Source organism: Papilio machaon, chromosome Z (assembly GCF_912999745.1).
Source record: "Papilio machaon chromosome Z, ilPapMach1.1, whole genome shotgun sequence".
Taxonomy (NCBI): domain Eukaryota; kingdom Metazoa; phylum Arthropoda; class Insecta; order Lepidoptera; family Papilionidae; genus Papilio; species Papilio machaon.
Genome location: NC_060016.1, coordinates 4,958,731 through 4,984,623, shown reverse-complemented (window position 1 = coordinate 4,984,623; position 25,893 = coordinate 4,958,731). Strand labels below are relative to the sequence as shown.

Below are 25,893 nucleotides of genomic sequence, written 5' to 3'. Positions count from 1 at the left end.
AATGAATATAATTATCTGCAATGAATGACCATGATAACACACATGATACTTGATATCTGGAACTTGTATACTACTTCTATTACTGTATTGGTTCTGGAAATACCAACTTCGTTTTAAGGTCAAGGCTTTATTTAAATTGTGAGTAAAGGAGCTCAAAACTTTTCCTCTTCACGTGTAATACATTTAAAAAATATTGCAAGTTTAAAATGGACAAATATTTTTATTTTCCTTCACAATCCTTTAGATCGATCTTAATGTTATTTTACTTATTTTGAATAAGCAAAAGTACGAAGACAAATCAGTAGCCATCTAAAAGACAGATCTATTGCGATCCATACACCTAAATTTTAACGCAAAATTATAAAAAGTCAAATTTTTTAACGCAAATAAATCGATTATTGGGTTTGACCATTATTGTCTCCAATGACCGCGGAAGAAAACGAATCGAATTATCATTCGGCTAAGCGGTGTAAGTTACAGTTCCACGGACGTGCATGTGCAGACGGATAATAAATTACTTTGTTGCAGAGATGCCTTACCACCAGGGATCTCACATCCCTGGGCGTCGGATCTTGTGTTGGTACCGGAATGTACCTGGTAACCGGGATGGTGGCCAGCAGGTTTGCCGGACCGGGAGTAGCTGCGAGCTTCGTCATCGCTGCTATAGCCAGTCTATTTTCCGGTAAGCATCAATCTTTCTGATCTGATTTAGAAATAAGTATTTAATGTATTTAATGATAAGTCTTATAAATAATATAAGACCTATAATTATCACCTGTATCGGTCGATAATTATTTTTATTAATATTAAAAAAATAGGCTCATCGTAATACATTGATGTTCAAATATAAAAATGCACTAAAAAGTAACAAATTAATGTCATGGAAATCCTCGAAAGTAAGAAAGTTTTTTTCTTTGTTGTAACATGTTTATATTGTATAGTTATTGTTATTTTGGAGTCGGCTTCGGCTCAAGTACGGACCTAAACGTAACTATGTCTAAGACATCTCAAATATAAAATGTCGCTTATTTACTTCGTTACTTTTTAGTGCATTTTGTTTGAGATTGTTTTTTTATGAAGTCGACAATTTTTTTTCTTAAAATTTTTATTTTATTTCTCAATTTTTAGTAAATTTGAAGTTCAATTATAAATTTGATTAGAAATAAGACAAAAATAAAGAAAAGGACTTTCCTATTTAATATACTTAATATGTATGTACCTCAATTCAAAAATTAATTTAGAATGCAGCAGATAACCTCTCATCCTTTAAACAAATAAATAATGATCAAAATCGGTTTACTAATTCAAAAGTAACGAACTAATACCTCGTAGCGTGCCTATTATTCTGTGCCGCCGCGCGCCGCAGTAGCATTTTTTGGATGCCCGTAGTTTCTAATCATTTGATATCTTTCAAACTATTGGTCAGAATTATATAGTTTGAAAGGCTATTGTAATCTGCATTTAATACTCTAGTCTTCAAACATGTTTATTTGGATAAGGATTCATACCGAACATAATATTGTAGCGCCGTAAGCTTACGATTCTGTTATTCGTATGCATTTTAATTGACGTCTTTCACAATAACATGGTTATTGTGAGACATCCATAGATGATAGATTTATGCTTTAGTGGACTTTTATTTAGCACATTTAGTCCTATAGTTTAGTCTACGTAAGCGATGAAAGCAAAAAAGTCCTTAATTTTCGCAACGCATTTTGCAGTTAAATTCAAAATCTACTAGTTTTCTTGATATTAAAAAAAATGGGACCCATCTTCAAGCACTACTTTTCGATTATTTTTTTGTATCCAAATTGGAGTACCAGAGGCAGAGCAACGCGGTAGCACACATAAAAAAAAGAGTCGAGTTGATAAGCTCCTTCTTGTTGAAGTCGGCTAAAAAAGTGTATTAAGGCGATCTTTATACAACTGAATAATTATAATCACAACGCATATATTTTATACCACCGATTTATAAAAAATAAAATATCTTTAGGATATAAACCGAAGCTTTTATAGTTAAATGTAAGCTCGAAGGGAATTAATCAACACTTGTATTTTGCTCTTTTATTCTCGGCAGGAAGCGTTGTCTACAAATTGCGCTCGTTACTGCTCGGTTGAGTTTTCACACATCTGTGGTTTTCTATATCACAGTAAACCACAAGGAGAAGTTGTTATAACTTCACACAACGTAATGCAATATGAAATTTATGTATTTGAAGATTATTCTACAATATTAAATAGTTTTAAGCATGATTACAGCTTGTCAAATAGTTCACTTCACCTTTGGATTTGTAATTGTGGGTTTCTACTGCCGTGACACAGACAGGTTTATAAATAGATTTTATCGGTGTGTTGTTGTTTTAGTAAATACATAATACTTTAATGATATGTATGTCTGTATTTAACTCGGTTAAATTATCTTTAAAATGTTTAAAAACATTGTTTAGAGTTGCACTAGCTTATTTGAGGTAGACTAAGTAAACTATTTTTTCAATACTCTAGTATAAATATTAGTATTGGTAATTGTTAGCATTTTTATTTATTGTCTCTTTTTCTAATTTGGTGTTAAGGGCAAGAAGCAAATGACACGAGAACAAAGGCAATTCTTTATATTTACATCGAAAAGATTCCTTGAATTAGTGACTACAAAGGAATTCTCTGCCTTTTGTGTCTCAATGTCAAGTGTATCGATTCTAAGAATTGCCATTTGGTCTTTGATAAAATGTATATGTAATATCTTTGTATAACGAAACGAAATAAAACTGTTTCAAATTATGTAAATTTAAGATGGCAATAATGCCGTCCACGTAATTCAGGGTAAATGTAATTTAACAACAGTTACAAAGCTTATTATCAAATAAGTGGCATATTAATAATGAACACACGTTTCAGTTCAAAATTCTAAAAATGTTTGCTATAATTAATTTAATATAATCAATTTTCCAGCTCTTTACAATTCTTTTGATATTTCATTTTATTTCCATTTTAACATTGAAAATATAGTCCAGTTATCCATTACACAATAGTCTTGTTTAAAAAGATCAATTACAAACATTTAGTTTTATAGTTTGCGTTTACCCATAACTCTACACATATATCGCAATAAACCCTAAGAGTACCATCTCTGAACGATTTTATACTAGGTTTGTAAAAAAGACATGCGTATACAAATAGGAGTGACAGAACGCACTAAATTGTAAAGTCGCAAAGAACCAAGATAGTGATTATGACAAATATACATTTTCATTCGGCAAACCACAGATCTGGCAAGAAATGAAAAAGTAGAACCGTAGAAATAGAAAAAGAACATCAGAGCTAACAACCATCGATTTTTTATCGAAACAGCCGAAACCTAGATACAGTTACCATGGAAATAGAAATGGATACCTGAATAAGGCATAATCGGAACACGGTGGGTTCTCCAAATACTTGCGACAATTCAAGTATTCAGACGACCTATCTTGTACCTATGTGCATATGACGGCAACCGAACACACCTGCATCTCTTCAAAGTATCTAATCTTCATCCGGGAAATATATGGACCCAAAAACAAAAAAAACAAAATTTAAATCAGTATAGAAACAACAAATACTGTTGGCAGAAACTGAAGAAATGTTTATTGATTTCATGATTTCATAGTAAAGGAAACATGTTAAAAGGAATAGGTAAAAATAGCAGAGCCGGAAACATTGCCAGTAATATACTCAAATAATAGGCATTTTCTGTAGTGAGACGTCCTTGTTATTCATTATTTTGTTGTTGTAATACACTATAATAGACACTAATAAACCAAAAATACATATCACAGTCTACTATTAGAAAAAAAAATTACTAATTACACGTGCAATATATAATCTTTTTGTTTTATTAATAAGCAAATACAAATAGGTCGTAAAAAAGCTTTAGAATATTATATCATACGAGAAAAATCTTTTCAGCATATATAATTTAAATTATTGTCTCCAAAGAAAAAGTATCTTTCATAATAATAAATTGCTACGAAGAAAGAAAATAATCATGCATTTATTTGTTTATACATTATATAATAAATGATAAAAGAATATAAACGGAAGTACATATATCGATATTAAGAAAATAAAATTATCTTACTTCTTAATATTATAAATACGAAACTTTAGATAGATGGATGTATGTTAGAAGGTATCTCCGGAACGGCTCTATGGATCTTGATAAAATTTGGCACAGATGTAGAACGTAGGCTGAAAGAAAACATTTTTTTTTGTTTTTTTTTAATTCCGCGCGGACGGTGTCGTGGGCGACAGCTGTTTATTTATAAAACTGTTTTCAAACGAAGAGGACGGCACTAACCATATGTTGCGGTGTAATGATTTTCTGCACCGCTCTATCGGTAGAATCCGTCAAAAAAATATCCTTTACGTAACTTATATTTTTGTCTGTAGGTGTCTGCTACGCCGAGTTTGGAGTTCGCGTTCCCAATACTACCGGGTCTGCTTACATGTACTCCTACGTCACGGTTGGAGAATTTGTTGCTTTCGTGGTCGGCTGGAATATGGTCCTTGAATATGTGGTTAGTTAGTTGTTTTATAAAACTTTAAAATTTACCCAAAGTTATATGTGTGTACCCATGTGAACCTTTCATTCTCGTTCACGTAGAACAGTAAAAACTTTTATATCCCGGCTGGTGCAGTTTTCTTGAAGGAATGCTGGAGTATCTATAGATCTTCATAGTGTTGAGAAAACTAAAAATCAAAATGGACATAAGAATTTATCAAATGTGTTTTACTTGTGTAATGAGAGATGTTTGTAATACAAACGGAATTTTTACTAAGTTGTAAAGATGAGCAAAAGTAGTGGGCTTAAACGATTTATTAACATTTATGTCCAGTAGATACAACAATAATTTGAAGCAAAAGCCACCACCTCCCTGGCCTTTTCCCACTCATGTGGGGTCGGCGCACAATGTTTTATAAACCTTAAAGTTTTGGCTTAAGTTTTTACGGACGGCCGCCTGCTTATCGCCAACCCTACTTGGGAGGATTTCTTAAAAATAAATATAATATAAACTAATTCAAAGTACCTTCTAAAAATGTACCAAAAATCATAATGAGTAAGAAAACATTATAAATAAAAATACTTTAAGCTCTTGTCGCTAATAGTAAAAAAGAAGCAAAAGTATCATATCTAAATACATATTTCAAAGAACTGTTGCTTTTTTCTGATTCAGTGTCGTATTCACAGATTGGTACGAGTGCTTGCGCCCGCGCATTGAGTGCCTGTATCAATACCTTGTTCAATGGAGCTATCGAGCGATCCGTCGGCAATAATGTTGGAACCCTTTTCGGTAAGTAACTGCGGTCTTTAGGTAAGTATTAGTAAAGTAATGTTATACTAAAATTTCCTCTTATTATTTATAAAATCCGGTCCTTCGTCTAGTTCTAAAAATAATAACACTTAATATTTTTTTTTGTGCTTTGCTTTCATATATGGAAGAAGAACTTCAAGTTCTATTAAAAATAAGCGAATCGAACTTATCTTTTATGATAGCTTTTCCCTTCGAAGATAAAATACCTACTTAATTAACCTTAGCATATTACGTGTTTATTTTGATACGTTACGTTACCGCAGGACTTTAACACCCAAGCATTCTACAACGAGAAATAAAATAATATGCGCTACTCTGCAGTAAACATTAACGCTACTCTAGTGTTTACTGTCTTTGTTTATGTTTGCTTGATAGTGTTTATCTGAGAAAGTATAGAACTTTAATAGTCTAGTCTTGTTAGTACTTGTCTAGTAGAGTCAACGGTGTACCAGGATAGCATAAATACAGACGTTAATTAAGTTATATCCTATGTTTTATGTGAAAAGTACCTTTATTAATAACTGACGATATATCCACTATCTCTTATCAAATATTAAGAAATATGCCGTCATCGGATAATTGAACGAGAGTTTTAGCTGTATGTTAATAAGTTTATATTACTGTCCCACCGAAGTTTAAACTAAAAATATATACAAGTAATAAAAAAATAAAACATCTGAAGCATATATGTTTTAGCTATTTTCCGAGGAATATTTATTCAACGCTTTCATAATCAGCTTAACATCTGCGAGAATTATTACTTCGTAATAAATTTTCTGCGGAACAATTTTCACTCTATTTAAATCGTATTTTTTAATTACACTTTCTTTTCATAATATTGCTTTAATCGTTAGTCTATAGAACATTAGGTATTTTTTAGTTTATTACACTTTCAGAGTGTTCATCATCAGGATGAAGTGGGTAACGTTTTATATTAGATGTTAGTAAATTTTATTTTACGTTTTAACTATGAATCAAATCCTATTGAACCATTTGGACTACAAGGTGTCTGTTTTTGTGTGTGTGTGTATACACGCAAATGCTACACACTTGTAATCTGTTAAATAATTATTTAGATAACCTAGTTTAGCTAATAATATATTTATGGAAGAAAACGATAAGAATTTCTAAATTTCTAGTTTTTTTAAAGTGAGAAATGTGATCCATGAATTTATAACAGATCTCTTGGAACAAAAACATTGTGAAAGCTTAAGGGTCTTATTACACTGAGATGCAGTACCGTGCCGGCACGTTTCCGCTATATAGATTTATAATAAAAATCGGAAACTACTGATAAAGGTGTGTCAAAATTGTATATTACAGTGCCACGTAATTTTTTACTATTTAGAGTGACGAACAATTGTGTTATTGTGATACAAGACTGTCAGAGTATCGCGTGAAAACTAAACAGCAACGCCAGCAGTGTGACATCTCCCTTAGTGCTCGCGTCGCTCTTCCGCTTATTGAGAATGTTCTCACTGGCGGTAATTAACACGTTCATCGCCGACTATTATTTTACAAAATCATAAAAAAATGTCATTGGTTTTTATGATTATTTATAGGTTTATTTGTTCATATATAAAAGTTTTACAGTGATATTTGTTTATTTTGGCTTTATTTTAGGGTTTTTTTAAGTGCCGGTCATTATGACCCGGCGCGGCCTAAACGGAATAATTATTACATTCAGGCCGTGCCGGTCACAATGCCGGTCAGCGTACTTACGTACGCGTAATTTTCGATCGATGAGACATAGACAAACGTTATAGACACGTCTACTACGCACGGGTACCGCGCGCCTAATGGATGCTAGCGCGTTCAACACGATACTCATTTAGTAGGGACCCTACGAAAAAACAGGAAGAACTTACCAAAGGACGTCATGACTGGAAATCTGAAACCGGGTGAGTTTATGGCAAAAGAAAACAAAAACGGAGTCACGGTTATGAAGTGGAAGGATAAGAGGGACGTGTGTTTGTTGTCAACCAAACATTCAATTGGTTTTACAAAAAAAAAGAACAAAAGAGGGGTTGAAACAATTAAACCGAAAATTGTGATTGATTATAATAAAGCCAAAGCAGCCGTTGACTTGTCTGACCAAATGAGTGCTTATTCGAGTCCATTGCGAAAGACGTTAAAGTGGTATAAGAAGCTCGGTATCGAATTATTACTCAATACTGCTGTAGTAAATGCAAGAGTACTATATGAAAGTACAACGAAGAAGAAGATATCTGTCGTCGATTTTAGGCGACTGTTGGCAAAGCAGTTGATTGAGGGTAGTCAAGAAAATACGGGATTGACCACACCACGACCCAGAAGACAAAAACACGAGCTTAAGAAAAAAGAAGGTGCAGCAGTATCAACAAGAAAATTTTGTCGTGATTGTTACAAATCAAATGTTGAGTTGCATGGAAGAAATGTGGCCAAGAACAAAACAAAGAAGGTTTCTTGGTTTTGCACTATTTGTCCCGGCAATCCCCATTTATGTCGTCAATGTTTTGACAAATGCCACTAAAATGTTTGAATATCCATTTAGAGTTGAATTAATCTTTAGTTTGATTGTTGTTCGTATGACGATTTGTAATTGTGGTTTGATAAAAAACGTTCCTAATATTTTTTGTTCTATTGTCTTTGATTTGATAAAAACATGCCTAAAATTAATAATATTCTATTGTCTTTTCATTTTTATGCATAAATGCAACTTATAACAGAAATAAAAATATATGATTCGAAATCCTATGTTTTTTCATTAACTTTTTTCTCTAAGTCCTAAAAACAGGTATGCCATCAAAAAATCAAAAAACCAAGTAGTTACAGGTGTTCATTGGGGCCGCGCCGGTCACATTGTATGGTTGAATACACAGCTTTTGCATTCTGCGGCGCGAACGGGCTTCGCAAAGGTAGGTCTGGCGTGCCGGTCATTTTGACCCCCATGGCCCAAATGGCTAGATCAAGTGCCGGTCATTTTGACCCACCATGGCGATGAACGTGTTAAAACAGAGCCCGACTCGTTTTTATTTCAAACGCTATGTTTTGTTCTTTTTTTGTCCTTTTCAGTTAATCTTGCTATTTGCTATTAAATTATTTCAAATTTTGATCGGTAAAAGATGAATGTAAAACCCGTGTCAGGTAAATCTGAGATGTCGTTTATATAAAAAATACTGACTCCTATAACCACGGTTTAACAAAGTCATGATTTATAGTGGCACAAATTTACAATCACAGAATAGCTATCGAATGATTCCAAATGACCATTGATTTATTGGTACCTCGAAAAACATCAATATGATGGCTATATTCTGCTATTTAAGATTGTCGTTAATTCCTAATATATCTGTTAAAACGTTTACAAAGCTTGATTACAATTGAACAAAACAATGAGAAAACTTTTAAAATACCTTAGAAATGCAGAGCTTTTTAAACTGCGTAGTAGTAAAGTTGTCAGGGCGAGTTCATTGTGTTCGCGAAATGGCTATCGTTTGAATTTTGAGCTTTGTAGCGTGAGTTAAACTGTTTTCGAAAAGCTTCTTTTTTGTTTATTTTACATGAGCACGGACGAAACTCGCTGTTAAAAATGCTAAAAGTTGCTCTTTGACATATTCCAATTGACATGGTTCACAGAATTCATTTAATACCAAACCAGACGAAAATAAAATAAATAGTTCTGTTTATATATCTTTTGCTGACACACGGACCGGAGTGGCAGTGTGTATTTTTATTGACATATTTTGGTATATGACATATTTAGTATATGTTTTTATTGATTGAGTTTATATATAAACGAAAAAATAAATAAATAGATAAAGACATTTTTAATGTTAGTGAAAATAAATTATTGACAAGTATTGTGTTTATTTGACGTAAATAAAATGGCTTTACTTAATTTAACTATGATTTTCTTGTATAATTAAATAATTTGTATAATTGAACACTTTCGTTTGGAACATCAAAAGAGGTCCTTAATTTGTGAAAAAGTAACCTGAATATTAAAAATGATGTGCCGTAAAACTCTCACCTACATTCATTAAAACTGTACAGTTTTCATGAATAGAAGTAAAAGAAAAAATCCGTCTGGTATATGTTTAAATTAGTATATACTTCGATTCTTTTTTGTTTTTTATCAACCGAACCATTTTATTTTATTAACTACTTGTATAAAATGTACGGATACTCAGAAATATGACTAGGAAATTATTACGGAGAAGCAATTCAAATTGAATGTGAAACTGTAGAATAAACTTCAATTGCCTTTAAAGCTCTTCAGACCATCACCAACTTGCGAAGTTGAAACTAATTAATTATGAACACGTTATCGGTATGCTTAACAAAGTAAAATGAATCGTCGGTTAGTTAAAAAAATTAGAGTTTTCTAATTAAGTTATATGAAATTAAATTATACTGGGACTTGGTCCAACAAAATAAACCTTTAAAAACTCTTTAAAAAGGTCGAATAAAACTTGAGACAAACATTAATGTCTCTTTGGGTCATTGAAACTGAAAATAATCACGAACTAAAATGGCAATGCACATTTAAATTTAAATTATCATGTCATCAATTATAACAAATGTAAATTATCCGTGGACGAAAGAAAAACTTTCATGAATTGTAACTTGTCGTCAGCTCTCTGACGTCCACGCCGCGACTCAAACCTAACCACAAGTTAGAAGTATATTTAAATACACATTTAATTCGAAAAACCACTGTGCCTCAAATTAAATTAATTTATGCATTAATCTAGATGCCTTAATATTGTCCAGATCGTAACTATTCCACTATTTTAGCTTTAAACTTTTAGTAATCACATAATTACAGGTCATTGCGTTACGTATACTGTTTGATGCGAAAATAGAAACAAAGCAAGCGATCCGTTTTAAATTATACTTATACCTAACTTCTAAGGGAAATAGATGGTCAGTTGGCATTTAATATTTACCTTGAATCAAAGCTTTCTACATTCATTAATTATGTTATTAATATAAGATAATAAAATTTGGATTAATTGTTTGATATTTCATTGGGAATATAAAATAATTTAATCTTTTAACATCTGTACTGAGTTTTAACATTATGTATTCATTAAAATATGTCACGATGCAATTTTACCCATATAAATCAATTAGCAATAACAATTTTTTTCTTGCCCAACTTGTTGTTGCCCAGCAGGGATATAAGCAGATAAGATCTCTCTCATTTTACTCTTCTACGCGACTCTTTATCGTATTTCATAAATCCACGCCCACATATTCTTATGTTACAAATATTATCATTGTGGCGGCTATATTCAACGCCAAAAGGAAGAATTTCATTACGCGGAGAATTCCGTTTAATTTAATATCTCATTGGGCCAACATTATTTGACATCGTCGTTGTCATGGCAACAAATCTTATATTTTCAATCTCTGCACGAAAATCGGTGTTTACGGTAGAAAAAATACTATAATCCTCGGTCTTTTTTAATAAATAAATAAGTGAATATAATACATAACTAGTTTAAATTATTTATAAATCGTTAAATTAAGAAATAAGAAAAGCTGATTGTGTGAAAGTTCGGCCGTTGATTACTGAGGTGACAAATTGCGCGTAACGAAAGCATGCTCATATAAACTTGAAATATGTACAAGAATGTAATAATATGTTTTCCTAGAGTCCTATGAAAGTAAACAATCATTGTTTACAATCATAGAAAACGATGTATCCATACATAATATAATTCCTAGACTTTGTAATTAGCTCATGTTGATCTTAGTCAAATACTTGAGATTGAAACAAAACAATAATAGTTGCCAAATTGTAAGCTTAGTTGAATATAACATTGCTTAGGGAAGAATGTTTATGTTTCAATGGTTAATTACCCATAGTTGTATGGGCTCAATTTCCGCAACTCCACAACTAGCACGTATTTTGCGTATTTATACATTTTATATCTATCTTAATTATATTGCCATAAAATTAAGATAGATATACATAATAGAATTATATAAATACATAAATGTATTTTCTTTCATACTAGCCATATCCTGCGTACAGGTAGAATAAAAAAAATGACAAGTATAGTTAATTTACGAAATTTAATTATAAAAAATTAAAAACTTTTTCACTTAAATTTTTGCATCAAATACCTACAATTAGAGGCTTCGATTACTTTTTCTAAATTTAAACCCACACACTTGATGTCGTTTTACGAATTCAATTACGACTACGAATAAAGAATAACATAGTCAATAATAACTTAGCTAAGAAGTTTTAGTTTATAAACACTTCACAGGCAAACCTCCTGATGTCCTTGCTTTTGGAATTACTCTGATGATGACAATGGTTTTGGTCGCTGGCGTTAAAAAATCACTCGCTTTTAATAACGTTCTCAACGCTGTTAACCTAACTGTATGGGTATTTATCATTACCGCTGGGATCTTTTACATCGATGTCGCTAACTGGACGGAGCATAAAGGATTTCTACCGTACGGTTGGAGTGGTGTAAGTAAACTATTGTAACTTTTTTTTAATGCAAACATAAAATTTTCCTTTTAAACTAAATTAAGTGGAAGAATTTTAAAAAAAATGTCATGTTTTTCCACCATAATTTGCGTTCATTATCTTGTTTGAATTATTTAAATAAATAAAAATAAGTTTACCTTGAAATTTACAGAGTAAACGCGTTAAGGTTTTCTAATCCTTTTCAAAACACTGACGTATTGTGGATGAACTCAAATCAGTACAATTTCTTTATTTTATAGTCAGCTTCCATTGCAAAACTGTACAAAAAATATAGTTTTCTGTTTCTTAAAAACAAGAAGGACGACAGTATTATGTTTTTATATGTGTTTCGACAATGGAAGCCGACGGTAACGAATTCATTTTGTACTTAGGTTTTTAGCGGTGCAGCGACTTGCTTCTACGCTTTTATCGGATTTGATATCATTGCTACTACTGGAGAAGAGGCCAATAATCCCAAGAAGTCCATCCCTCTTGCGATTATACTAAGTCTAGGTATCATTACAATAGCTTATGTCAGCTGTTCCTTCATCCTGACATTGATGGGTACGTATATTTCAAATTGCTTTTTTATACATTCATAGAAACTTTTACGAGACTTTGTTAATACTAAATTATGCGGAAAGTCGTTGGATGCGACAGGCGGAGAACCGCGTACTGTGGAAGGCATTGGAAAGGGCCTATGTCTATCAGTGGATAGATAAAGGTTCATGATAATGATGGTTAGTTCTATATTAAAAAAATATATGTTTATTTTTCATGAAAAGGCTATTTATTCAGTACTTAACGTGTTTTGGATATTAAAAATAATATTGAAACGTGGTATCTCATCATAATAATTAAATTCCGAAATTGATTACTAAAATAATCCGAAATAATATGAAAAATGTCTTTAATATGTAGCGATAATTCCATATTATAATATTACATTGATCCTTCTATTTATAACACTTTTTATGTGCTTATTTAGTTACTTTGAAATCACTTGTTTTAAGCGAATTCTGTGTTATCTTTAAAAACGAATAAAGATAAAAAACTATTCACACCCCATAAATGTTTTAATAAAAACAACGACTGAGTTTTCCTATAGCCCTAAGGCTTTTTTAAATGAATTTTCCTATTCTCTCTACGTAAATGTACATAAAAACACCTATAGCTTCTATCTAGTCTGTATCTTAATGTAGGCGCCACGGGGATGAATAAAATTATAAAAGATACCTTTAAAGCACAGCTTTACTTGAGAAAATACTCCGTAGAGTTAAAACACACTTTTTCTGATGTTAAGTTACGATTAATACACGATAACACAATATATTACTATAAATAATCATATAAGTACTCAAAGATTTCACCAAACACTACAGTACGAAAAGAACTGAAGGAACTGCACTTCTAAAACTCGATAACAAACTTCGTAGTATTCAAATTATTAAAAACTCACTGAAGAACTTTCCTTATTGTAGTTATGATGTAAATTCTTCAGAGCTTCTAAAGTTGTTGTACCATTCACTCATTGCGGCTAAAGGCTGTCTTGATAACTTTATTTCTTACCTAAGATGGTTAAAGAATTTAACAGAATTGTCCTCCTTTACTTTTCAAATTAGGAGAATAATTTTAAGATATTGTTCTGAATATTTCTGATATTAAATTATTGTAATTATTTTAGTGCCCTATGACCAAGTAGATACCACCTCGGCCTTGGTGCAAATGTTTGATTACGTCGATGCCCCCACCTGCAAATTCATTGTGGCATTAGGTGCTCTTGCTGGTCTTACTGTTGCTATGTTTGGCTCCATGTTCCCCATGCCGAGGATTCTTTATGCCATGGCCCAAGACGGTCTCATCTATCGGTGAGTTAATTATCATTTTGAATCCTATTTTTATACTGTGATAAATAAAAGCAAGATAAATTAAATAAATCATAATAATATTTCGATTAACTTTCTGGAGATAAAATGAAATGGAATTGTTTTGTGAATAATGCCTTTTTAATATTGTTAAGTAAGCCTTTTTTAATATTTATGTCATTTAATAAAATCGATTTACTAAAATATGTGAATAACTTTACATGTTTGACGAACAGTATTTGATACATATTTTGGATACCTGAAAAGAATTTTGTTGCCATTAATAATATTGTGATGTTTAATATTAAACATTTTGTTTATTAGTCCGCTAAGCGTTGTGTCGCCTCAGACTAGTTCGCCGACATTTGCTACGGTGATCGGTGGGATCACTGCGGCTTTGGTTTCCTTGGTAGTGCAACTTGAAATCCTCGTTGAAATGATGAGTATTGGTAAGTTCTTTTAGATGAATACTACCTAATCGAGTTTTCTCATACATACAATTTCGATACAAAAAAGATTCAACCGATGTTAGGCAATTAATTTTAAACCATTCATTTTCGAAGCTCAAACTGCGTAAACTTAGCTTTATGAAAACTTAACAATAGAAAATACCAGGTTACAATGATTAATTAAAACGCGATCTACAGAAAATGTCACGTATATACAGAATAATAATATAAATTATAGTCGTGGAAAACATGATAACATTTGTACCATTTGTGATATGTGGAATAACTTAATGTCGAGGATAAATTAAATTAAAAATTCGACAGGAACTCTTATCGCTTACACTTTGGTTGCCACCTGCGTGCTGATTTTGCGTTACCAACCTAATGCCAACAACCTGATCGAACTGCTGCCGCATAGTTTACGTACACCGATTGGACCTGAGGGAACCGCTGGACGGCGAGAAACCACAATAGAGGTAATTTTGAATAAGTAATGTAATTACAGATAATTACATTACAAATTCTTACAGATCAACTGAATTAATAACTTTATTTGTAACATTTAGACTTGAATACAATTAGTGTAGCACGATTTGTTACAGGTGACCTCTCATACCCAGCTGGCCCCTAGTCAACGCATAATGATTCGACGAGTGACCCAGAGGTATGATATTATTTTCAAAACTGCTAGCGCTATGCGAGCTTGCGTAATTTTGCCGTAGCGAAAGGCCGGCCGACATTTGATGTTACTACCCTTTTATAAAATCAGTATGAAATGTATACAATTAAGCTAGCTAAGCGCTCTAGTATATTCACAGTTCTCCGGATTCTGATGACACCATACCCGATGACAGCGAGGAATATTTCCGCGATGACACCTATCTCATGAATCCCACCGTTGATAACAACAAGTTTTACGGTACGTTTACTACTAAACTTTTACGCCCATATTTGCAGCATTGTAAAAAGAGAACTCTCAATTGTGACTTACCAAATTAAATACCAAGGTATTACGTGTCTTTCATAAATCATTTTTTAATATGGTTATCCAATTTACAATTATAACTTCAAAGTAACATATTTATTTGTGTTTTTGTAGAATGTAAATATTTGAATAATCCATTATGATTTATGTTCCGATGATAAATATTTTAAAACCATTTTTTTAATACGCTTTAATGTTGTCAGGAAATATACACTGCGGTCTGTCAGGCGGTACGACGCGCTGCGGAAGATTTTTCAACAACATTTACCGTCGGCTACAGGGCTTATCTTACCTTTGCCCCGGTCTCTTTCCATGGGTAGAAAATGGACCGGCATCCGAAGCGTCAGGTAAATGTGATCATGTATATTATAGAATATTTTTGCATTAAGATGATGATGCAGGTGATGGTAAAAATAAGTATTTCTGAACGTATTAGCGACAGCAAATGTAATTAATTCATTAGCCCAATCCTTGTCTTATTCAAGTGTTAATCAAATTAGTTGGATCCTGAATAGCTGTGAATTCGCGACAGTAACGTAATTACTGTGTGTTTCATGAGAATTTCAATAGGGATATATAGCGACATTTGCAATTTATTATTTAACATTTTAATGTTGTTATAGGAATTTTCGTGGTCAAAGCTGTTGGCATTATGTTTGTGTTGATAATAATTTTCGACCTGCTTGCTGCCTATGCGACTCCGTCATCTTTTGACTTTACTGCCGTCGTAACGATGCTGCTATTCTTCGCCATATTTACTATCTTGCTCATGATCTCGAGGAAACCACAAAATCGGTAAGATACATTTAAAATTTTACAATTTATTTAGAAATAATATCAACTTTTTTATTTGTGGATTTATTTTTTGTTTAGCATTTTAATACAAATCATATATACAAATACTTAGTTGATTTATTAACATTTAAAAATGACGTACTCATAAAAAAACATTTGTTAATATGTAAGTGTTGTTACAGAATTAATCTGATTTACCTTGCGCCATGGTTACCTTTTGTGCCGACAATTGCGGTTACCATCAATATTTACCTGATATTGAACCTTTCGATCTTGACGTTGTTGCGTTTCACGATTTGGATGGTCCTTGGTATGTTAAATTTTGTATTGACTATGTTGGCAACTGAATAATTTTATAGTCATAAGTTTAAACGTTTTAATTTTTTTAGGTCTGATTGTATATTTCAAATACGGAATTAAAAACTCTGTCCTGGAAAACCCTCCCGCGCAAGATTCTATTCCGCCACTGTATCCTAACCCCTTGGATCGGGCTACCATTCCCCCTATTTCTAGCCAGCCGCGTCCTATTGGAGATCGCAATATCTTTGAAGGCGATGGAAACAACCGGATGTTTGGATCTGAGTAAGTTTTATCTCATCAAAATTTCATTTTTAAAACTTGCATTCCGTTTGTGACATCCGTTACTTACAATTGAAATAATAATTTCAATTCTATATTATTTTTATGGAATAAAAATTAAGGTTTTTTCACGATTAAAATTATTTCTTACCAAATGCGTTCCTTTATCTCCTTTTATCGTCCATATTTCATTAACGGCTTTCTTTGCAGTTTTTCTCAACCCGTACTCACTTGGCATGTGTCTAATCTGACGCCCCTCCCGTCGTCCAGCTATGAGTCCTCTACCAGCCTTGGCATTTCCCCTGGATCGGAAAATACTCGAGATCAAGCCAATAGCTCGTCCTTGCGTGGTACTTCTGGCCACACCTTCATGAACCGTGAACACTCTCTCAAAAGTGGCGCATCTAATACCAACACAGGATTTAAACAGATCGAAACTCGGTGAGATTGTTTTTTCCTTTTTAATATGTTTATAAAGTAAATTAGTGATATCTCTATTCATTTACAATATAAACCTACAAGTACATATTGCGTATATCATAAATGAAAGAAAAAGAAATGTTCATTTATTTGTTTTAGTTACGATGCTAAGACCGACAGCGTTTCTTTGCATACCTCGAGCCGTCCTCCTTGGGCAAACCCGGACTCTCTGCATGGCAATTGGGACGATTAAATCAACATTCAATATTTCTATCAAGATTTAATTTTTAAGTATTTTTTGTTATACCCCCATATATTAGTTGAACGGAAAGCGGTAAGTAACAATCAAAAATTAGCATTCGCCCAATAATTCGCCTGCCGCCAGACCGCTGCGGTCACTGGCAACATTACAGCTCTATTACGGTTGGCTGCACGGTTGCTATGCTCATGTTGAGAATCGGTGCTCACCATAGACAAGGCACCGACTCAGTTCGTAGCTTTACGTTACCTACGTGCGGTCAACGAGATCAATAGCTGCTATACTCACATTGAGAATCAAGCGTATCGATGGAATTGCAGCTTTACCTTACGAATTTTGCGGTCAACTGGAACGCGGTCTCTAGCAGGCAAAAATATGTTTTAAACAATACGGCTGCCGCCAGACCGCAGCGGTAGTTCACAGCATTGCGGCTCTATTGCGTTTGACCACACGGTTGCTGTATTATGAATCAGTGCCCATCATACAGGGCACCGATTCAGTTAGCAGCTTCCCAGTTAGCGTCACGTAAGCTCTTACGTACATTAGGTGTATAATATCATACATTTAAAATTCATTAAATATCGTCGCGACTTATTGTTTTCTTTTATTTATATTTTTCTTAATTAATGTTGTAATTTTACTTAGATTGGTGTTAGTAATGTTCACATTTATTAAAGTAAATGAGTATAATATGGTCACTTCAATGGATGTGGAGATATTTAGACGTATAGTGCATTCTGTCTGTTTTCAATCTTGTCTCATGATTTTGTTTCTCTGCGCGGCAATTTCAACTTGAACATATCTATTTGGGAACTGATTTTATATTCAAATCTGATATTTACATAAGTTTTTTTTCCTTCTGCATATATAAGGCAATAGGGTATTTCCGATTGAAAAATCAAAAGCCTATATAAACATATCAGATGATTTTTTCCTACAAAAACTTTAAAATTTTTTGATCTTCTATATTCCATCCTAACAATATATAAAGGTATACTATGTAGGTGCCGTTTCTTTTATGTCTAATGATCTTTTAAAAGATTTATTAATAAATTTGTTAAGTGTTAATTTTCTTAGACAATTGTTAAGTTACAGTACTTTATTTACGTACTTATTGTTATTGAGACTGTTGTTGCTGTTATATATTTGCTTATGTAGTGTAAGTGTTTCCTTAAAAAACATGATTTATAAAAAGTTTAATATTAAGTTGCTAATACTTTTTGTCGATTAATTGACTTTGTTATTTTTTTGTGTTTACTTTTTATTTGTATGTGCTTTAGTTATTTACTTTATAAATAGAGGCTTTCTATTACCCTTGTAAGAAATAAATGTGATATTTTAAGTAATGTTCTACACTATTCCTAATTGTGCTAAAATCTTTAAACTATGCTGTTTAGTAGTACATATATTCAATATTGGAACCTAGCTCTTAGATTTTAATGTATATTTATCAAGTATGGATCAGGGCTATCTTAGCTATTTTTAAGGTACGTGTATTTTCAAAACTTTCGATAACACTATTTATTTTACAAACTACCACATATTATTTATTGTGTATATAAATGTACTGATGAAATAACTTCGAATTACTATATTATTGTTGACGCTATATCGGCATATGTGTCCTTACAGTAAACAAAATCATTCTATCTCGGACACATTTCCGTAGAAAGAGAAAGCTGTAGTATACCATATGGTTGAACAATTCTTTACAATTGAAGTCTAGCTACCTATTCACGATACATCGCGATGACAGCCATTATACCGCTGGCCTAGTATCCATGGAGCTGTGTATTGTTACAAGTTTAATAAATTTTAGACAAAACGAAACACCCTTATGAAAACATCCTCATCACTTTTTTTCATGGAAAATGATAAGAGTTAAAAAAAAAGAACAACAAAGCAAAAAATATTTAAGACATAACATATTAACTATATTTCAAATACTTGACTGTCTATACTATTATCTAGTGATTTAAATTTCTTAATATTGTTGTGAAGATCCACTGCCGAAACTCTTGTTTGACGTTAAGAGGAAGGACAATTACAAGGAAGGCAGTTTTATACAGGATGTTTCGACAATGGAAGCCCATAGTACCGTTTACTTAAAAATGCAGTGTTCTTCATTTTCTGATAAATTGTTGTTGATTGTTATTAGTAGTGTATTGTAGGTTTTCCAAGTAGTCAAAGTTGTTGGCTTTTATTGGAATAATAATATATTTAGGTCTAAGGCATAAAACGTGATTAACTAGTTTTCCTAGAAGTTATATTTGCTTTTAAAAAGTGAAAAAATATGATATTTTTTTTTTACTTCATTGTTACTGAAACAAAAATTAAATTTAATCGACTTGTATCGCCCTTCATCCAATTCGGATAAAAGGTAGGAAGGACGCTAATGCGAAACAATTTCAGATTTAACTGGTTATAGATTTTCTTATTATAATTTGTGACACAATAAACAATGTTTAGGAATATCCTTGGCACAAGTGTGCGGCAGAACTGATCGCGGATATCTTGAACGTTTATATAAATCCGTTATTAATTGGGTAAATTAATGGAAGAAGCATGATAGCCTTGATTTTTATTTATTGATTGTGTTTTCATTTTATTCTTATTTTATTTGAGTCATAGATATATTTATGTATTAAGATAATTTCAACAATTAAGCCCAACTTAAGTATTCTCTTTGACACGATTTCGAATCGAACAATATCGTGCTCTACAAAATCGATACATGTCCGGTTTCTAAAGTCCCTTTATCAATGTGTTTGTGGTTCGATAACTTCATGACGAAAGCCTTAAGGAATGGCAATGAAATTATACGACAAAATTCAAATGCAGTTAGTAAGTCGGCCATGTTTGACGTTCATGTTTATAAATTTCAAATGCATTTTCACTATATCGTCCATCAGCGGATAGCAGAAGTCCTAATCGCCTCCAAATCTATAGAACGGTTCCTTTGATACAAAGAAACACAACTAAGTTAATCTTATAGATAACCCTACTACATCACTAGAAAATCAAAAATAAATAGAAACTTCAGAAACCAGGCATTAGTTGATTAGGCTTCATGGTATAGTCGCCTTCGTTCACGGTACTCTAGTTAAAGAAAAATGGCCTTGTATAACGAACTGAAACTCTTACACAATGCCCCTTCCTACAATAAACAAGCTATGTACAAAAAAAACAACTTCATACAAATATTAAAACAACTTTGGGCTATCAACACCGTGCCCTTATCTATAATGTATTGTGTTGTTCGTATTGTTTCAACATTTATTTACCTTTATCATCTTAAAGAGTACAGTGCGTTCAAACGATTGTCACTTGTAACGTATAATAACGAAACGTGACTGTACAAACCCGCAAAATAAACTTTACAACTGCATAAATAACTGTTCACGCTTAGTCAACAGTATTATAATCGTGTAATTGATGTTTAGATTAAATTAATTAATCTGATATTCGATGTAGTAGTTGAGAATTGTAATTAAGGATTTAATCCGTATACTACTCGTATATAAATGTTTAATTTATTGATAATGATGTTGTTTATAATATTTTAAATTGTCTACACTTTTTTTAACTTTTTGTTGAGCGTTTATTATAATTAAATAATCACAGCATGGAAGCCATTCATCACTTTTAAAGTATATTATTATAGGGTAATTTAGAAGTAATGCAGCACGCCAAATAAGATAGTCAAAAAATTAATTTTCGACTCAAGAATTTTTAGCAGCAGGCCACATTTTTAAAGGAAAATTAAACAATTTAAAAAGCGAAACAGTATCCGTCAACTATTGAAAAAATATCACTAATGTAATGAATCAGCAAACTAGATAATTCTCTAAGGAAACCCAAAAATGTGATGGATCATTAATGTTTTTGGTGTACTCACTTTTTAAATATAATATTATCTTTAGCAATCTATATATCAAAAAATTTAATATCAGTTTATAAGGCAATACATTTATAAAACTGAAGGTGTGTAGGGATAAACAGAAAACTGTACAGTTTAACAGTTTAACTAACAGTTCTAATTTTGTCTACACTCATATGACTTAATTGTGCAGTTCGGCTGTTCGAAGGTGTGCAGCGGGCATTATCCTAACTTACCCTATACGATTTGTCAGAAAAGTTGTAATTCTAGGGGCAATTTTTTATGAATAAACGAAAATGAAATCCTTTAATCCATTTACGTTTTATGATTGATATTTACAAGTTTCACAATGTTTACAGATTTAAAAGAATATTTTTTTTGTAATTGACTTGTTTGTAATTTAAAGTGAAGGACATTTTTATATTTTATCATTTTTAATTTAATTTTTTTATTATTTATTAGGATAAATCTGTTAAATTATCTTAAGCGATTGATGTCACTTTATATAATCAAATATATAATCAATACATTTAAGTGTTTAAAGCATGTAATGTAAGGTAAATGCCAGCGATTCCCAAAGTGGTTTCCACAAAACAGTATGGTAACGTAATAACAATGGGGTTCCGTGACGTAATATTAAATATTATTCTAATATATCTTTGCCTGGCAGTTATTTCAAAAAAATAAAAATGTTAATTAAAAATAACATACTAATGTAAGAACTCTAAATACAAGATGATCTTTTCGTCTCTACAGTGTCGGTTTCTAAAGAGTCATTAGTCAAGACATTAAGTGGGTTATTCAGAAAGCTTAGGCATGCAATTTTTTGGTATCGTTTGTAAAGATGATAAAGCTTTCGATTTGTTCAAAACTGTCCCACAGTCACCTAAGTGGCACAACATTAACCAGTATGCTGAAGGGCGTGTTTGTATGAAACTCCAATATGGCAGATTACTGGCTCAAGACATGTGAATTAGTTTTGAAACCACAGATAAACTCAGTGAGATACCGACAGAGAGATACCGTTAGAAACACAGACAAGATGACTGTTATGTCAAACCTCATTGCCTAATCTTAATAAAATTTTGCCCCAGAACTCTCGAAGTTGTTGACATGTGTGGTTTGTCTACATACATACATAATAGTTTCAATTTGAATTTGAGAAACTCTCTGGTCTGCATGGCTGAATCTTAAATGAAGTTATGCTAAGGTAACTGAATATACCATTGCTAAACTTCAGAAGCATTGACCTGGAGATATTACTCGTAGAATGTACGGGCAATAAAGCCCCAAGACTCTCGAATTTTTCGACATACAACAGCAAGTGCAGATGTTTGTCTTATCTTTATCGGAAAAAACACCAAAAATAACAAAGTAAAAAAGTTCAATGCCTTGATAAGGAGAATGTTCGCTCTTTCACGTTACTGGCTCTGCGAAGGGACATCGGGACGTCCCTTTGCATTTTTACCATCTGTTGCGAAAAATTGTCTGAGACTATTTAGGACCTATCGCCGAGTTTCGTCATTGTACGAGTCGATACACTTGACTTTCATCGTCACCAACTTAATTGTGGGCATTCCACAAGATTTTCCTAGCCGCGTTGTGGAGTACTCTGTACTGGGCCGTATTTCCAAACGGGTTCGACATAGAAGCTTTCAAAAAAAGAGATTACGCTTATCTTAAAGCCTAGCAACGCATCCGTAGATGTTCTGGAATTGCGAATTTCCATTGGTGTCGGACCAAACTAAAATTATGCGATTCATATCTTGTTTACCTTTATAAATGGTGAGGCCTTTAATTTATTTCAATTTAACACCTAAAGTTATTAAACATATGGTAAAGCCCGCAGCAGTATTAGCTACTGCACGAAATTCCCGCTCGATCGGTGCCCTTCCAAGACCATATAGAATACAAATTTGAAGTGGAAGTAATTTCACGTTTCGTCTCATGATTGCAGGTGCTGGAACCCAAATTAGTCCTGTACCCCGTCCCAACTTTTTGTACTAAAGAAAGTATTGGAAGGTGTATAGGATTCTACGGGAAGGGGATTCTATATATATAGATACGGAAAACTCTTTTTATCTCCCCTCTATTGGCAATTTAATATAGGCATCGACAATTTGTTAGAGATGTTTATGGGAAACAGTCACTTCGAATTTTATAAACTTAACGGATTGAAATAAATTATACTACTATTGGTCACGTGAAATTTGACCACAATAGTAGCAAGAAAGTATTACTTAGACATTGTTTTATGTAGAGGTGTGTCAGTGGACATAGTAGACGAATAATGCTGACCCCACTTATAAGTAGGAACAAGAGAATTAATGAAGAGCGATCATTCAAGAGACTCATCATGATACTTTGTTTACAAAGTATAGGAAGAAAACGGGCTCCGTATAATAAAGATATTTCCCTAATCATTCAGTATCAGATGCGTTGAATTAGAAGTTTGGGAACCGCTGGTATATACCGTAAAGTAAAATAGTAACTACGTATATTGTAATTGTCGTTGAAACGTTCCGAATCAAAGCAGCGAATTTTATTTTAGCACGCAGGTAATAAATAGTAAATTATAATTAAAAGTGCATTAATAGTTACGTAACAGTAAGTTACTCATACCAGTTTTTTTTTTTTTTACAAAATTATTACAAACAATGGCAAGCTCAGTTTTTTTACCTCTTTTCCACTAAGCAAGTTGCCGCTGCTATTTTATGAACAACTTACGTACCATTCCCAGTTGCTAATGCTACAATATATTTAGGGATAAGCAGCTAGTAAATATAACATATAGTCCCTTAGTGGAAAAGGAGTATAAAGAAACCCATTTCTTGGACTATGGTTTTATTAGTTAAAAACTAATTTAATAAGTATAAATTACTAGCTGTCCCCCGCGACTCCTTTCGCGTGGCTAATGTTCCGCGCGCTTTTTTAATTTTTTTCTGTCATAAGAACCTTCTCCTGACAATAACAAACACAACAAAAAAAAAGTGAAATCGGTCCAGCCGTTCACGCGTGACGGCGTTACCAAGGGATATAGGGATTCATTTTGATATATATAGATAACTATTCTTACTGTTTATAAAATGTTTTAACTATAATTTATTATTCATAGCCAGGCAAAAAATGTAAAAAACCTGGCCTGGAAGTCTTTTATATTACAATACTTTCTAATATATACAAGTAATATGACAAAAAGTCAAAATATTTCAGAATTTCAGACATTCGCTTCATAAAATGTTGTTTTTCTACCGCTGCTATGTATGACTAAAATTATACTACCGATCCGATATCAAGCAGCAATCAATACTACGGAATGATATCGGGATACTGTTTTTCTTTTCAACTTTTTGTTGCCAATGCGTAATATGGTGAGGTTTTTTATTTTTTCGGGTCAGGCTTGTACTTTGAGTTTTAGTACTATATATGTGTCTGAATATAGTATGAATCTGAAAAACTTAATATTGTAAATTTATCCCAATTGTATTAGATAACATTAATTTGTAACGCGCAATCAAAAAAAATCTGATCTGAAAACCGTGAGGAAAATAAAATTGTAATTTGTATTTAACATTTCATGAATTTTAATTTATTTGAATGTGAAATGAATTTTATTAAAGTATATACCTAATTACTTATTCTATACAAAATTTATTTTTTTGAAAGTGAAAATGAAACCTAATGTTTACAGATTTAGTCGCATATAAGATGTTTTTTTTTATTTATGAACAAGAACCGTTACAAATAAATGCCTAAACGCGGGTTACTGAGATCAAAAACTGTGTATAAAAAATATCGTCATCCCTGTCATTATATTTGACAAAACAGTGATAACAATAATATGTTTTGAACGGAGATTTTAGTTTCGGAAACCCACGGTGTATCTTTTAAACAAACAAATGTCACTTTCTATACAAGCTGGCTTTACACCACATATTTCATGTTTTCATCGAAAATGTTGTACTGTGGAAATTTTAGAATGAAGTCAAATAATTCTTGTAAAATGATTAGCGATATATTTAGGCCTTTATTTGAAATAACTCATATTAATTGGAATTTAATAAAAATCATAAAAATGTTCTTTCAAATACTAAAACCTAGATAGTAATAAATATTCTAATGTAATTTTTAACCAACTGTAAATTTGTGCTTAGCTTAGCTGCTATGATTCGGAAGACGTTTTGTGTAAACGACTTTAGATTTAAGTCTATTTGAACATTAATAAATTATGTAATGGACCCAATACGTGTTTTATTCCTTACTTTTAGTAGAACAAATACAAATTAAATAGAAAATTAATCACTGAAAGAACTCATGATTCAAATTTAAATAAACAAAAATTTAAAATTAATCCAATCGTAGTAAATACAGGTTAACTTTTTTATGCTCATCAGCGACAGCTCAGACGATAAAATTATTAAGTTTCGTTACTTTTATAACTGTACTAGGTATTACCCGCGACTCAGACTGCGCGGAATAAAAAAACTTAATTAGTAACTTAATTAGCCTATGTGCTCTTCCTGACTATATTCTACATATAAGCCAAATTCCATCGAGATCTATTGAGCCGTTCTAGAAAGTATCGTTAACAACTCCTAACAAACATTCATCCAAACATAAAAACTTTCGCATTTATAATATTATTAAGATTGCAAGCGCTAGATTGCAATGAAATTATCATTCCGGATAGAAATTTATATAAAGTACTCGCGTACGTACATTAGTTGCACAAATGTCTAAATTTCCACAGAAGCATAGAAGCATGCACGACATTTCAGCCACTACTCAAGGTGTATGCTTATCGGTACCAGTAGCCTGCAGCAAGCAAGTATCTCTATAACTCT

At 32.3% G+C, this 25,893-nt stretch overlaps 1 protein-coding gene across 1 annotated transcript in view; it reads left to right on the top strand.

Moving 5' to 3' along the window:
- The window catches only part of LOC106716978 (probable cationic amino acid transporter), a 34,170-nt gene extending 17,007 nt beyond the window's left edge, over positions 1 to 17,163 (top strand). Inside the window, exons 4-19 of the mRNA XM_045686113.1 lie at positions 529 to 682; positions 4,423 to 4,550; positions 5,222 to 5,324; positions 11,609 to 11,817; positions 12,210 to 12,381; positions 13,502 to 13,685; positions 14,007 to 14,131; positions 14,456 to 14,607; positions 14,719 to 14,795; positions 14,950 to 15,050; positions 15,320 to 15,463; positions 15,740 to 15,911; positions 16,094 to 16,221; positions 16,301 to 16,493; positions 16,701 to 16,931; positions 17,070 to 17,163. Of these exons, the coding sequence (XP_045542069.1) occupies positions 529 to 682; positions 4,423 to 4,550; positions 5,222 to 5,324; positions 11,609 to 11,817; positions 12,210 to 12,381; positions 13,502 to 13,685; positions 14,007 to 14,131; positions 14,456 to 14,607; positions 14,719 to 14,795; positions 14,950 to 15,050; positions 15,320 to 15,463; positions 15,740 to 15,911; positions 16,094 to 16,221; positions 16,301 to 16,493; positions 16,701 to 16,931; positions 17,070 to 17,163 (2,367 nt within the window). The remainder of the gene's footprint in view (positions 1 to 528; positions 683 to 4,422; positions 4,551 to 5,221; positions 5,325 to 11,608; positions 11,818 to 12,209; positions 12,382 to 13,501; positions 13,686 to 14,006; positions 14,132 to 14,455; positions 14,608 to 14,718; positions 14,796 to 14,949; positions 15,051 to 15,319; positions 15,464 to 15,739; positions 15,912 to 16,093; positions 16,222 to 16,300; positions 16,494 to 16,700; positions 16,932 to 17,069) is intronic.
- The last annotated feature ends 8,730 nt before the right edge of the window (positions 17,164 to 25,893 follow it).